This window comes from Onthophagus taurus, unplaced genomic scaffold, assembly GCF_036711975.1.
Source record: "Onthophagus taurus isolate NC unplaced genomic scaffold, IU_Otau_3.0 ScKx7SY_15, whole genome shotgun sequence".
Classification (NCBI taxonomy): Eukaryota; Metazoa; Arthropoda; class Insecta; order Coleoptera; family Scarabaeidae; genus Onthophagus; species Onthophagus taurus.
In genome coordinates, this window is record NW_027248940.1 from 332,032 (window position 1) to 348,801 (window position 16,770).

The following is a 16,770-nucleotide window of genomic DNA, read 5'->3' on the forward strand; positions in this document are numbered from 1 at the left end:
TGGGGTAAGATTATAAAAATTTTCCGGAAAAAATTTTTAAGTGAGATGGTGTCAAATTTGTATATAAAGCAAAAATCGATTTTTTATTAAATCTCACCAACTAAATTTTATGCAATTATGAAACGATTTATATCTTAAATTGAAGCTAAAAAATTGAAGTTTTTGATAAGATATAAAAATATTGGTGGTAGATCATAAATATTTCCCGAAAAAAAATTTTAACTGAGGAAGTGCCAAGTTTATTCATAAAGAGAAAATCGATTTTTTAAAAAATCACACCAACTGTATTTTTTGGAGTTAAGAAACGATTTATATCTTAAATTGAAGCGAAAAGATTGTAGATTATGATACGATATAAAAATATTGGGGTAAGATTATAAAAATTTTCCGGAAAATTTTTTTAAGTAAGATGGTGTCAAATTTATATATAAAGCGAGAATCGATTTTTTTTTAAAATCTCACCAACTAAATTTTATGCAATTATGAAACGATTTATATCTTAAATTGAAGCTAAAAAATTGAAGTTTTTGATAAGATATAAAAATATTGGTGTTAGATCATAAATATTTCCCGAAAAAAACTTTTAACTGAGGAAGTGCCAAGTTTATACATAAAGAGAAAATCGATTTTTTAAAAAATCACACCAACTGTATTTTTTGGAGTTAAGAAACGATTTATATCTTAAATTGAAGCGAAAAGATTGTAGATTATGATACGATATAAAAATATTGGGGTAAGATTATAAAAATTTTCCGGAAAAAATTTTTAAGTGAGATGGTGTCAAATTTGTATATAAAGCAAAAATCGATTTTTTATTAAATCTCACCAACTAAATTTTATGCAATTATGAAACGATTTATATCTTAAATTGAAGCTAAAAAATTGAAGTTTTTGATAAGATATAAAAATATTGGTGGTAGATCATAAATATTTCCCGAAAAAAAATTTTAACTGAGGAAGTGCCAAGTTTATTCATAAAGAGAAAATCGATTTTTTAAAAAATCACGCCAACTGTATTTTTTGGAGTTAAGAAACGATTTATATCTTAAATTGAAGCGAAAAGATTGTAGATTATGATACGATATAAAAATATTGGGGTAAGATTATAAAAATTTTCCGGAAAATTTTTTTAAGTAAGATGGTGTCAAATTTATATATAAAGCGAGAATCGATTTTTTTAAAAAATCACACCAACTGTATTTTTTGGAGTTAAGAAACGATTTATATCTTAAATTGAAGCGAAAAGATTGTAGATTATGATAAGATATAAAAATATTGGGGTAAGATTATAAAAATTTTCCGGAAAAATTTTTTAGGTGAGATGGTGTCAAATTTATAATAAAGCGAGAATCGATTTTTTTAAAAAATCTCACCAACTAAATTTTATGCAATTATGAAACGATTTATATCTTAAATTGAAGCTAAAAAATTGAAGTTTTTGATAAGATATAAAAATATTGGTGTTAGATCATAAATATTTCCCGAAAAAAACTTTTAACTGAGGAAGTGCCAAGTTTATACATAAAGAGAAAATCGATTTTTTAAAAAATCACACCAACTGTATTTTTTGGAGTTAAGAAACGATTTATATCTTAAATTGAAGCGAAAAGATTGTAGCTTATGATACGATATAAAAATATTGGGGTAAGATTATAAAAATTTTCCGGAAAAATTTTTTAGGTGAGATGGTGTCAAATTGATATATAAAGCGAGAATCGATTTTTTTAAAAAATTTCACCAACTAAATTTTATGCAATTATGAAACGATTTATATCTTAAATTGAAGCTAAAAAATTGAAGTTTTTGATAAGATATAAAAATATTGGTGTTAGATCATAAATATTTCCCGAAAAAAAATTTTAACTAAGGAGATGCCAAGTTTATACATAAAGAGAAAATCGATTTTTAAAAAAATCACACCAACTGTATTTTTTGGAGTTAAGAAACGATTTATATCTTAAATTGAAGCGAGAAGATTGTAGATTATGATACGATATAAAAATATTGGGGTAAGATTATAAAAATTTTCCGGAAAAATTTTTTAGGTGAGATGGTGTCAAATTTATATATAAAGCGAAAATCGATTTTTTAAAAAATCACACCAACTATATTTTTTGGAGTTAAGAAACGATTTATATCTTAAATTGAAGCGAAAAGATTGTAGATTATGATACGATATAAAAATATTGGGGTAAGATTATAAAAATTTTCCGGAAAAATTTTTTAGGTGAGATGGTGTCAAATTTATATATAAAGCGAAAATCGATTTTTTAAAAAAATCTCACCAACTAAATTTTATGCAATTATGAAACGATTTATATCTTAAATTGAAGCTAAAAAATTGAAGTTTTTGATAAGATATAAAAATATTGGTGTTAGATCATAAATATTTCCAGAAAAAAACTTTTAACTGAGGAAGTGCCAAGTTTATACATAAAGAGAAAATCGATTTTTTAAAAAATCACACCAACTGTATTTTTTGGAGTTAAGAAACGATTTATATCTTAAATTGAAGCGAAAAGATTGTAGATTATGATACGATATAAAAATATTGGGGTAAGATTATAAAAATTTTCCGGAAAAATTTTTTAGGTGAGATGGTGTCAAATTTATATATAAAGCGAGAATCGATTTTTTTTAAAAATCTCACCAACTAAATTTTATGCAATTATGAAACGACTTATATCTTAAATTGAAGCTAAAAAATTGAAGTTTTTGATAAGATATAAAAATATTGGTGTTAGATCATAAATATTTCTCGAAAAAAACTTTTAACTGAGGAAGTGCCAAGTTTATACATAAAGAGAAAATCGATTTTTTAAAAAATCACACCAACTGTATTTTTTGGAGTTAAGAAACGATTTATATCTTAAATTGAAGCGAAAAGATTGTAGATTATGATACGATATAAAAATATTGGGGTAAGATTATAAAAATTTTCCGGAAAAATTTTTTAGGTGAGATGGTGTCAAATTTATATATAAAGCGAGAATCGATTTTTTAAAAAATCACACCAACTGTATTTTTTGGAGTTAAGAAACGATTTATATCTTAAATTGAAGCGAAAAGATTGTAGATTATGATACGATATAAAAATATTAGGGTAAGATTATAAAAATTTTCCGGAAAAATTTTTTAGGTGAGATGGTGTCAAATTTATATATAAAGCGAGAATCGGTTTTTTAAAAAATCACACCAACTGTATTTTTTGGAGTTAAGAAACGATTTATATCTTAAATTGAAGCGAAAAGATTGTAGATTATGATACGATATAAAAATATTGGGGTAAGATTATAAAAATTTTCCGGAAAAATTTTTTAGGTGAGATGGTGTCAAATTTATAATAAAGCGAGAATCGATTTTTTTAAAAAATCTCACCAACTAAATTTTATGCAATTATGAAACGATTTATATCTTAAATTGAAGCTAAAAAATTGAAGTTTTTGATAAGATATAAAAATATTGGTGTTAGATCATAAATATTTCCCGAAAAGAAATTTTAACTGAGGAAGTGCCAAGTTTATACATAAAGAGAAAATCGATTTTTAAAAAAATCACACCAACTGTATTTTTTGGAGTTAAGAAACGATTTATATCTTAAATTGAAGCGAAAAGATTGTAGATTATGATACGATATAAAAATATTGGGGTAAGATTATAAAAATTTTCCGGAAAAATTTTTTAGGTGAGATGGTGTCAAATTTATATATAAAGCTAGAATCGATTTTTTTAAAAAATCTCACCATCTAAATTTTATGCAATTATGAAACGATTTATATGTTAAATTGAAGCTAAAAAATTGAAATTTTTGATAAGATATAAAAATATTGGTGTTAGATCATAAATATTTCTCGAAAAAAAATTTTAACTGAGGAAGTGCCAAGTTTATACATAAAGAGAAAATCGATTTTTTAAAAAATCACACCAACTGTATTTTTTGGAGTTAAGAAACGATTTATATCTTAAATTGAAGCGAAAAGATTGTAGATTATGATACGATATAAAAATATTGGGGTAAGATTATAAAAATTTTCCGGAAAAATTTTTTAGGTGAGATGGTGTCAAATTTATATATAAAGCGAGAATCGATTTTTTAAAAAATCACACCAACTGTATTTTTTGGAGTTAAGAAACGATTTATATCTTAAATTGAAGCGAAAAGATTGTAGATTATGATACGATATAAAAATATTGGGGTAAGATTATAAAAATTTTCCGGAAAAATTTTTTAGGTGAGATGGTGTCAAATTTATATATAAAGCGAAAATCGATTTTTTAAAAAATCACACCAACTATATTTTTTGGAGTTAAGAAACGATTTATATCTTAAATTGAAGCGAAAAGATTGTAGATTATGATACGATATAAAAATATTGGGGTAAGATTATAAAAATTTTCCGGAAAAATTTTTTAGGTGAGATGGTGTCAAATTTATATATAAAGCGAAAATCGATTTTTTAAAAAAATCTCACCAACTAAATTTTATGCAATTATGAAACGATTTATATCTTAAATTGAAGCTAAAAAATTGAAGTTTTTGATAAGATATAAAAATATTGGTGTTAGATCATAAATATTTCCAGAAAAAAACTTTTAACTGAGGAAGTGCCAAGTTTATACATAAAGAGAAAATCGATTTTTTAAAAAATCACACCAACTGTATTTTTTGGAGTTAAGAAACGATTTATATCTTAAATTGAAGCGAAAAGATTGTAGATTATGATACGATATAAAAATATTGGGGTAAGATTATAAAAATTTTCCGGAAAAATTTTTTAGGTGAGATGGTGTCAAATTTATATATAAAGCGAGAATCGATTTTTTTTAAAAATCTCACCAACTAAATTTTATGCAATTATGAAACGACTTATATCTTAAATTGAAGCTAAAAAATTGAAGTTTTTGATAAGATATAAAAATATTGGTGTTAGATCATAAATATTTCTCGAAAAAAACTTTTAACTGAGGAAGTGCCAAGTTTATACATAAAGAGAAAATCGATTTTTTAAAAAATCACACCAACTGTATTTTTTGGAGTTAAGAAACGATTTATATCTTAAATTGAAGCGAAAAGATTGTAGATTATGATACGATATAAAAATATTGGGGTAAGATTATAAAAATTTTCCGGAAAAATTTTTTAGGTGAGATGGTGTCAAATTTATATATAAAGCGAGAATCGATTTTTTAAAAAATCACACCAACTGTATTTTTTGGAGTTAAGAAACGATTTATATCTTAAATTGAAGCGAAAAGATTGTAGATTATGATACGATATAAAAATATTAGGGTAAGATTATAAAAATTTTCCGGAAAAATTTTTTAGGTGAGATGGTGTCAAATTTATATATAAAGCGAGAATCGGTTTTTTAAAAAATCACACCAACTGTATTTTTTGGAGTTAAGAAACGATTTATATCTTAAATTGAAGCGAAAAGATTGTAGATTATGATACGATATAAAAATATTGGGGTAAGATTATAAAAATTTTCCGGAAAAATTTTTTAGGTGAGATGGTGTCAAATTTATAATAAAGCGAGAATCGATTTTTTTAAAAAATCTCACCAACTAAATTTTATGCAATTATGAAACGATTTATATCTTAAATTGAAGCTAAAAAATTGAAGTTTTTGATAAGATATAAAAATATTGGTGTTAGATCATAAATATTTCCCGAAAAGAAATTTTAACTGAGGAAGTGCCAAGTTTATACATAAAGAGAAAATCGATTTTTAAAAAAATCACACCAACTGTATTTTTTGGAGTTAAGAAACGATTTATATCTTAAATTGAAGCGAAAAGATTGTAGATTATGATACGATATAAAAATATTGGGGTAAGATTATAAAAATTTTCCGGAAAAATTTTTTAGGTGAGATGGTGTCAAATTTATATATAAAGCTAGAATCGATTTTTTTAAAAAATCTCACCATCTAAATTTTATGCAATTATGAAACGATTTATATGTTAAATTGAAGCTAAAAAATTGAAATTTTTGATAAGATATAAAAATATTGGTGTTAGATCATAAATATTTCTCGAAAAAAAATTTTAACTGAGGAAGTGCCAAGTTTATACATAAAGAGAAAATCGATTTTTTAAAAAATCACACCAACTGTATTTTTTGGAGTTAAGAAACGATTTATATCTTAAATTGAAGCGAAAAGATTGTAGATTATGATACGATATAAAAATATTGGGGTAAGATTATAAAAATTTTCCGGAAAAATTTTTTAGGTGAGATGGTGTCAAATTTATATATAAAGCGAGAATCGATTTTTTAAAAAATCACACCAACTGTATTTTTTGGAGTTAAGAAACGATTTATATCTTAAATTGAAGCGAAAAGATTGTAGATTATGATACGATATAAAAATATTGGGGTAAGATTATAAAAATTTTCCGGAAAAATTTTTTAGGTGAGATGGTGTCAAATTATAAATCAAAAATAATACCATAACATAACATTTTGAGGTTCAATTTATTAACCTCACATTTTATTTACATTTTATTTTTAAATTACCTTTAAAACAATACTTTTTTTTTTTATAATAACATTTTAAAACTTACAACCTAATTTGGATCACAATAAGCATTTTAAATTTAATTCAATTCAACTTTTCGAGTCTTTATGAACCTTATCAATACACAACATTCTCATTTAAATAATTACTAATATTTAAAATCGATAATAATCGTTTTAAAAATAAAAACGACTTCAATCTACATCCTATAAGTTTAAATATGAATTATTACGTTTAAATACACGTGGATATCACTGGGAAGGTTCAACTAACGAAAAAATGATTAAGCTTTTGAGTCTTTCGGCATTAAAGCCGTTGTAACATTCGGTTCTTCATCTTTCCCATCTTTAACATCATCCGATGTGATAACTTCGTTTTCGTTCATCTCCAAAGGCAAAGCACCGCTGTTTACGTCCTCAATGGCTTTTCTCAACTCTTTGAGGCCAACTACACCCACTAAACGACCGATTGCTGTGACGTAAGCGTGGTTTACACCCACCATTGAGAAGATTGAGTGTACTTTTAATAACGATGTTCTTTCAACGAGTTGGAATGGGGCTGGATCAATTTGGCAAGCGCCGAAGTCGACGATTTGCTTTAATTGTTGCTTTTCCCATGCTTTTTGATCTTGGGGTGACATATCACAAACGCGCTCTTTCGGCTGGGGGAAGAACACAAATTAATTATTTTAATGAGTGAAGTAATGGGGTTATTATTACCAATTGGACTTTCTTGCCTGTGGGGCTAATAGGAACGATTTGAGGCTTATCATCAATATCTAGGATGGTGCTGTCGTTGTTTTTGACGTCTTGGAGTTGATACGATTTCCTAAAAATTAATTAAAAATCATCTTTATAGAGAATCGTATTAATTAATCGTATAGAAAAAGAGTTTTTAAATCGAAATTAGAGAATAAAATTTTTTGATATTCCCCTTAGTTTTTGAGATATTTGTGTTGAAAGTTTTAATTTTTGCTAAAAACGCAAAAATTGATTCATTTAAGAGGGAATATCTCCTAAATTAAAATCAATAGGAAAAAATGGTACTCTTTATTTTCGATTTTAAATTTATTCTTTTATAAGAAAAAAAGTGTTTGAGATTAAAAAAAGATTATTTCAATGAGGGAGGAGATGATAAAATAAAATTTGTTTAATAAAGTTGACGTTTTAAATCACTTTTTTGGGTGTTGCTTATTAATAATCATCTTTAAAGAGAAACTTATTAATTAGTCTTATACAAAAATAGTTTCTAAATCGAAATTAAAGAATACAATTTTTCGATATTCCTCTTAGTTCTTGAGATATTTGTGTTGAAAGTTTTAATTTTTGCTAAAAACACAAAAATTGATTCATTTAAGAGGGAATATCTCCAAAACAAAAATAAATAGGAAAAAATGGTACTCGTTATTTTCGATTTTAAATTTATTCTTTTATAAGAAAAATAGTGTGTGAGATTTAAAAAAAATTATTTGAATGAGGGAGGAGATGATAAAATAAAATTGTTTAATAAAGTTGACATTTTTAATTACTTTTTTGGGTATTGTTTATTAAAAATCATCTTTAAAGAGAAACTTATTAAATAATCGCACAGAAAAAGAGTATTTAAATCGAAATTAAAGAATAAAATTTTTTGATATTCCTCTTAGTTTTTGAGATATTTGTGTTGAAAGTTTTAATTTTTGCTAAAACAGCAAAAATTGATTCCTTTAAGAGGGAATATCTCCTAAATTAAAATCAATAGGCAAAAACGATACTCTTTATTTTCGATTTTAAATTTATCCTTTTATAAGAAAAATAGTGTGTGAGATTAAACAAAAATTATTTGAATGAGGGAGGAGATGATAAAATAAAATTTGTTTAATAAAGTTGACGTTTTTAATCACTTTTTTGGATGTTGCTTATTAATAATCATCTTTATAGAGAATCGTATTAATTAATCGCATAGAAAAAGAGTTTTTAAATCGAAATTAAAGAATAAAATTTTTTGATATTCCCCATAGTTTTTGAGATATTTGTGTTGAAAGTTTTAATTTTTGCTAAAAACACAAAAATTGATTCATTTAAGAGGGAATATCTCCCAAACAAAAATAAATAGAAAAAAATGGTACTCGTTATTTTCGATTTTAAATTTATTCTTTTATAAGAAAAATAGTGTGTGAGATTTAAAAAAAATTATTTGAATGAGGGAGGAGATGATAAAATAAAATTGTTTAATAAAGTTGACATTTTTAATTACTTTTTTGGGTATTGTTTATTAAAAATCATCTTTAAAGAGAAACTTATTAAATAATCGCACAGAAAAAGAGTATTTAAATCGAAATTAAAGAATAAAATTTTTTGATATTCCTCTTAGTTTTTGAGATATTTGTGTTGAAAGTTTTAATTTTTGCTAAAACAGCAAAAATTGATTCCTTTAAGAGGGAATATCTCCTAAATTAAAATCAATAGGCAAAAACGATACTCTTTATTTTCGATTTTAAATTTATTCTTTTATAAGAAAAATAGTGTGTGAGATTAAACAAAAATTATTTGAATGAGGGAGGAGATGATAAAATAAAATTTGTTTAATAAAGTTGACGTTTTTAATCACTTTTTTGGATGTTGCTTATTAATAATCATCTTTATAGAGAATCGTATTAATTAATCGCATAGAAAAAGAGTTTTTAAATCGAAATTAAAGAATAAAATTTTTTGATATTCCCCATAGTTTTTGAGATATTTGTGTTGAAAGTTTTAATTTTTGCTAAAAACACAAAAATTGATTCATTTAAGAGGGAATATCTCCCAAACAAAAATAAATAGAAAAAAATGGTACTCTTTATTTTTGATTTTAAATTTATTCTTTTATAAGAAAAAAAGTGTTTGAGATTTAAAAAAAATTATTTGAATGAGGGAGAAGATGATAAAATAAAATTTGTTTAATAAAGTTGACGTTTTTAATCACTTTTTTGGGTGTTGCTTATTAAAAATCATCTTTAAAGAGAAACTTATTAATTAATCTTATAGAAAACTAGTTTTTAAATCGAAATTAAAGAATACAATTTTTTGATATTCCCCTTAGTTCTTGAGATATTTGTGTTGAAAGTTTTAATTTTTGCTAAAAACGCAAAAATTGATTCATTTAAGAGGGAATATCTCCTAAATAAAAACCAATAAGAAAAAATGGTACTCTCTATTTTTGATTTTAAATTTATTCTTTTATAAATAAAAAGATGTTTGAGATTAAAAAAAAAATTATTTCAATGAGGAGGAGATGATAAAATAAAATTTGTTTAATAAAGTTGACGTTTTAAATCACTTTTTTGGGTGTTACTTATTAAAAATCATCTTTAAAGAGAAACTTATTAATTAATCTTGTAGAAAAATAGTTTTTAAATCGAAATTAAAGAATACAATTTTTTTATATTCCCCTTAGTTCTTGAGATATTTGTGTTGAAAGTTTTAATTTTTGCTAAAAACACAAAAATTGATTCATTTAAGAGGAAATATCTCCCAAACGAAAATCACTAGGTAAAAATGGTGCTCTCTATTTTTGATTTTAAATTTATTCTTTTATAAGAAAAAAAGTGTTTGAGATTAAAAAAAAATTATTTGAATGAGGGAGTAGATGATAAAATAAAATTTGTTTAATAAAGTTGACGTTTTTAATCACTTTTTTGGGTGTTGCTTATTAAAAATCATCTTTAAAGAGAAACTTATTAATTAATCTTATAGAAAAATAGTTTTTAAATCGAAATTAAAGAATAAAATTTTTTGATATTCCTTTTAGTTTTTGAGATATTTGTGTTAAAAGTTTTAATTTTTGCTAAAAACGCAAAAATTGAGTAATTTAAGAGGGAATATCTCCCAAACGAAAATCAATAGGAAAAAATGGTACTCTTTATTTTCGATTTTAAATTTATTCTTTTATAAGAAAAATAGTGTTTGAGATTAAAAAAAAATTATTTGAATGAGGGAGAAGATGATAAAAAAAAATTTGTTTAATAAAGTTGACATGTTTAATCACTTTTTTGAGTGTTACTTATTAAAAATCACCTTTAAAGAGAAACATATTAATTAATCTTATAGAAAAAGAGTTTTTAAATCGAAATTAAAGAATAAAATTTTTTGATATTCCTCTTAGTTCTTGAAATATTTGTGTTGAAAGTTTTAATTTTTGCTAAAAACGCAAAAATTGATTCATTTAACAGGGAATATCTTCTAAATGAAAATGAACAGGAAAAAATGGTACTCTTTATTTTTTATTTTAAATTTGTTCTTTTATAAGACAAAAGGTGTTTGAGATTAAAAAAAAATTATTTGAATGAGGGAGGAGATGATAAAATAAAATTTGTTTAATAAAGTTGACGTTCTTAATCACTTTTTTGAGTGTTGCTTATTAAAAATCATCTTTAAAGAGAAACTTATTAATTAATCTTATAAAAAAATAGTTTTTAAATCGAAGTTAAAGAATACAATTTTTTGATGTTCCCCTTAGTTTTTGAGATATTTGTGTTGAAAGTTTTAATTTTTGCTAAAAACGCAAAAATTGATTCATTTAAGAGGGAATATCTCCTAAATTAAAATCAATAGGAAAAAATGGTACGCTCTATTTTTGATTTTAAATTTATTCTTTTATAAGAAAAAAAGTGTTTGAGATTTAAAAAAAATTATTTGAATGAGGGAGGAGCTGATAAAATAAAATTTGTTTAATAAAGTTGACGTTTTTAATCACTTTTTTGGGTGTTGCTAATTAAAAATCATCTTTAAAGAGAAACTTATTAATTACTCTTACAGAAAACTAGTTTTTAAATCGAAATTAAAGAATACAATTTTTTTATATTCCCCTTAGTTTTTGAGATATTTGTGTTGAAAGTTTTAATTTTTGCTAAAAACGCAAAAATTGATTCATTTAAGAGCGAATATCTTCTAAATGAAAATGAACAGGAAAAAATGGTACTCTTTATTTTCGATTTTAAATTTAGTCTTTTATAAGAAAAATAGTGTTTGAGATTAAGAAAAGATTATTTCAATGAGGGAGGAGATGATAAAATAAAATTTGTTTAATAAAGTTGACGTTTCTAATCACTTTTTTGGGTGTTGCTTATTAATAATCATCTTTATAGAGAATCGTATTAATTAATCGTATAGAAAGAGAGTTTTTAAATCGAAATTAAAGAATACAATTTTTTGATATTCCCCTTAGTTTTTGAGATATTTGTGTTGAAAGTTTTAATTTTTGCTAAAAACACAAAAATTGATTCATTTAAGAGGGAATATCTCCCAAACGAAAATCAATATGAAAAAATGGTACTCTTTATTTTTGATTTTAAATTTATTCTTTTATAAGAAAAAAAGTGTTTGAGATTTAAAAAAAATTATTTGAATGAGGGAGGAGCTGATAAAATAAAATTTGTTTAATAAAGTTGACGTTTTTAATCACTTTTTTGGGTGTTGCTAATTAAAAATCATCTTTAAAGAGAAACTTATTAATTACTCTTACAGAAAACTAGTTTTTAAATCGAAATTAAAGAATACAATTTTTTTATATTCCCCTTAGTTTTTGAGATATTTGTGTTGAAAGTTTTAATTTTTGCTAAAAACGCAAAAATTGATTCATTTAAGAGCGAATATCTTCTAAATGAAAATGAACAGGAAAAAATGGTACTCTTTATTTTCGATTTTAAATTTAGTCTTTTATAAGAAAAATAGTGTTTGAGATTAAGAAAAGATTATTTCAATGAGGGAGCAGATGATAAAATAAAATTTGTTTAATAAAGTTGACGTTTTTAATCACTTTTTTGGGTGTTGCTTATTAATAATCATCCTTATAGAGAATCGTATTAATTAATCTTATAGAAAAATAGTTTTTAAATCGAAATTAAAGAATACAATTTTTTGATATTCCCCTTAGTTTTTGAGATATTTGTGTTGAATGTTTTAATTTTTGCTAAAAATTCAAAAACTGATTCATTTAAGAGGGAATATCTCTCAAACGAAAGTAAGTAGGAAAAAATGGTACTCTTTATTTTCGATTTTTAATATATTCTTTTATAAGAAAAATAGTGTTTGAGATTGAAAAAAAATTATTTCAATGAGGGAGGAAATGATAAAATAAAATTTGTTTAATAAAGTTGACGTTTTTAATCACTTTTTTGGGTGTTGCTAATTAATAATCATCTCTAAAGAGAAACTTACTAAATAATCGCACAGAAAAGGAGTTTTTAACTCGAAATTAAAGAATAAAATTTTTTGATATTCCCCTTAGTTTTTGAGATATTTGTGTTGAAAGTTTTAATTTTTGCTAAAAACACAAAAAATGATTCATTTAAGAGGGAATATCTCCCAAACGAAAATAAATAGGAAAAAATGGTACTCTTTATTTTCGATTTTAAATTTATTCTTTTATAAGAAAAAAAGTGTTTGAGATCAAAAAAAAATTATTTGAATGAGGGAGGAGATGATAAAATAAAATTTGTTTAATAAAGTTGACGTTTTTAATCACTTTTTTGGGTGTTGCTTATTAAAAATCATATTTAAAGAGAAACTTATTAATTAATCTTATAGAAAACTAGTTTTTAAATCGAAATTAAAGAATAAAATTTTTTGATATTCCCCTTAGTTCTTGAGATATTTGTGTTGAAAGTTTTAATTTTTGCTAAAAACGCAAAAATTGATTCATTTAAGCGGGAATATCTCCTAAATTAAAATCAATAGGCAAAAATGGTACTCTTTATTTTCGATTTTAAATTTATTCTTTTATAAGAAAAATAGTGCTTGAGATTTGAAAAAAAATATTTCAATGAGGGAGGAGATGATAAAATAAAATTTGTTTAATAAAGTTGACGTTTTTAATCACTTTTTTGGGTGTTGCTTATTAAAAATCATCTTTAAAGAGAAACTTATTAATTAATCTTATAGAAAAATAGTTTATAAATCGAAATTAAAGAATACAATTTTTTTATATTCCCCTTAGTTTTTGAGATATTTGTATTGAAAGTTTTAATTTTTGCTAAAAACGCAAAAATTGATTCATTTACGAGGGAATATCTCCTAAATTAAAATCAATAGAAAAAAATGGTACTCTCTATTTTTGATTTTAAATTTATTCTTTTATAAGAAAAAAAGTGTTTGAGATTAAAAAAAAATTATTTGAATGAGGGAGGAGATGATAAAATAAAATTTGTTTAATAAAGTTGACGTTTTTAATTACTTTTTTGGGTGTTGCTTATTAAAAATCATATTTAAAGAGAAACTTATTAATTACTCTTACAGAAAACTAGTTTTTAAATCGAAATTAAAGAATACAATTTTTTTATATTCCCCTTAGTTCTTGAGATATTTGTGTTGAAAGTTTTAATTTTTGCTAAAAACGCAAAAATTGATTCATTTAAGCGGGAACATCTCCTAAATTAAAATCAATAGGAAAAAATGGTACTCTCTATTTTTGATTTTAAATTTATTCTTTTATAAGAAAAAAAGTGTTTGAGATTAAAAAAAAATTATTTGAGTGAGGGAGGAGATGATAAAATAAAATTTGTTTAATAAAGTTGACGTTTTTAATCACTTTTTTGGGTGTTGCTTATTAAAAATCATCTTTAAAGAGAAACTTATTAATTAATCTTATAGAAAAATAGTTTATAAATCGAAATTAAAGAATACAATTTTTTTATATTCCCCTTAGTTCTTGAGATATTTGTGTTGAAAGTTTTAATTTTTGCTAAAAACACAAAAATTGATTCATTTACGAGGGAATATCTCCTAAATTAAAATCAATAGGAAAAAATGGTACTCTCTATTTTTGATTTTAAATTTATTCTTTTATAAGAAAAATGGTGTTTGAGATTAAAAAAAAATTATTTGAATGAGGGAGGAGATGATAAAATAAAATTTGTTTAATAAAGTTGACGTTTTTAATCACTTTTTTGGATGTTGCTTATTAATAATCACCTTTATAGAGAATCGTATTAATTAATCGTATAGAAAAAGAGTTTTTAAATCGAAATTAGAGAATAAAATTTTTTGATATTCTCCTTAGTTTTTGAGATATTTGTGTTGAAAGTTTTAATTTTTGCTAAAAACACAAAAATTGATTCATTTAAGAGGGAATATCTCCCAAACGAAAATCAATATGAAAAAATGGTACTCTCTATTTTTGATTTTAAATTTATTCTTTTATAAGAAAAAAAGTGTTTGAGATTTAAAAAAAATTATTTGAATGAGGGAGGAGAAGATAAAATAAAATTTGTTTAATAAAGTTGACGTTTTAAATCACTTTTTTGGATGTTGCTTATTAATAATCATCTTTATAGAGAATCGTATTAATTAATCGCATAGAAAAAGAGTTTTTAAATCGAAATTGAAGAATAAAATTTTTTGATATCCCCCTTAGTTCTTGAGATATTTGTGTCGAAAGTAAATAATGAAAAACCTGAAAACTAACCTGAAAATCGTTTCAAAAGCTTGTCGAACTCTCGACTCAGCCCCCGTAACCGTTGTGTAAGGCGTCGAATTGGGCGAAGTCGTCGAAAACGGCGAAAATCCTTTCAAAGTGAACGAATTAGTTTTCTTCAAAATCGACTTCCTTGGTTGTGTTACATTCTCGTTGTTAATTTGATTCTCGGATTTCACGGGAATGACTTGGAACCGCGACGGTCTTCGCTCCCTTTCTTGCGCCATTTTCCTCATTTCCTCCTCCTTCTTCATTTGGGCCTCTCTCCGGCGTTCCGCCACAACTTGCAATCGAGTTTCTCGCCCAATTTGTTTATCAATTAATAGAATTAATTGTTGGCGTTGAATCGAGCCGAGCAACACCATGTTTTCGGAGCTATCCACCAAGGGAAAGCTGTGCAAGTTCTTGTGCACCTTGAGAATCGTGTAAAGCTCCTCATAACTCATCGTTTTCGAGATATATTTTACGTCGCGAATCATGAAGTTTTCGACGTAAACTGAGTACATCCCACTGCTACTCGGGAGCAAATCCGGGAGATAAGGAAGCTTTTTGATTAAGATGATGCTGTCGTAAAGGCTGGGGAAGAGCAAGCTCGCGATTGCGTTTGAGGTTAAAACGGCGATCATCATGGGGATAATATGGGTGATTTGGCCAGTCATTTCAAAAACTATGACGGAAGTTGAGATTGTATGGGTGACAGCCCCCGAAAAAGCGGCCGCCCCAACGGTTGCATACCCCCCAGGTAAAATTTGAGCCAATTTGCCCCCATAACGCATCCCCAACGGGAACAAAACGTGCATAAATTCCCCAACGATTCGTCCCAAACCAGCTCCAATCTTAAAAACGGGGATAAAACTTCCACTTGGAACGGGAATCGTTGAGGCAATAATCGAGAAAATGAACTAAAAATTGAAATAAAATCAAAATTTAATTAATTAAAGATTAAAATTTACCGTAAATAAAACAAATCCGGCTAAATTAATAAAAACTCCTGTATACGGGGTGATCCAATGGTTCAAAACTGCTTGTTGTTCCACGGTTAGATTCGAATTGGTCCAAGTAAAATTGCTGAATAAATTTAAGACTTGCTCGTGGGTTGTAAGATCGCCTGCGATGAATTGCCCAAGTCCCAAAGGAAACGAAACGGTTGATATTAAAAGGGCCACCAAACCCGGGTATAAAAATCGGCTAAAAAAAGGAACTTAATTTACTCGTACTTAACATATTTCGATGGGATTTATTGGTTAAAAAATTTGGGTACTTACTTCTTTTGGAGGAAATTGTTGAGGGTTTTGCTTTTTCTCATCGACATTACGTATTGGCGGTGCATGTAGACGTAAAAAGCTCCGCCGAAACCGGATATGACCCTAAAACGATATATATAATGATAACTTTGGATTTTTTTTTTGGTTCTATGCATCGGGGAGAAAAAATGAAAGAGATCAATATTGCTGAGTATTAAATTTGCTACAACTTTTATACTAAAATTTATTTTGTAATAATATCCGTTTTCCGTGCGCTACCTTAATAACGCTTAAAAGTAACATTTACGTCAAAATTTGACATTTTCATATTTATCTCGGTTTCTATCTATCTAGGAAAAAAGTGAAACAGAGCAATATTGTTAAGAATGAAATTTGCTACAATTTTTATTTTAAAAGTTTTTTTCTAATAGTTTCCGTTCCCCGTGCGCTACCTTAAGAACTTATAAAATTGACATTTACTCCAAATTTTCTCATTTTTATTTTTATCTCGGTTTCTATACATCTGCGAAAAAAAGTAAAAGAGAGCAATATTGTTAAGAATGAAATTTGCT

At 25.3% G+C, this 16,770-nt stretch overlaps 1 protein-coding gene across 5 annotated transcripts in view; it reads right to left on the minus strand.

Annotated features, from left to right (window-relative positions):
* Positions 1–6,462: 6,462 nt before the first annotated feature.
* LOC111420142 (chloride channel protein 2) overlaps positions 6,463–16,770 on the minus strand; it is a 64,764-nt gene continuing 54,456 nt past the window's right edge. For all 5 annotated transcript variants that reach the window (XM_071200864.1, XM_071200865.1, XM_071200866.1 and 2 more), the window contains 5 exons: positions 16,220–16,321; positions 15,908–16,142; positions 14,946–15,856; positions 7,244–7,352; positions 6,463–7,185 (listed from right to left, as the gene is read on the minus strand). In XM_071200864.1, coding sequence (XP_071056965.1) covers positions 6,808–7,185; positions 7,244–7,352; positions 14,946–15,856; positions 15,908–16,142; positions 16,220–16,321 — 1,735 coding nt within the window. In that variant the 3' untranslated portion in view covers positions 6,463–6,807. The remainder of the gene's footprint in view (positions 7,186–7,243; positions 7,353–14,945; positions 15,857–15,907; positions 16,143–16,219; positions 16,322–16,770) is intronic.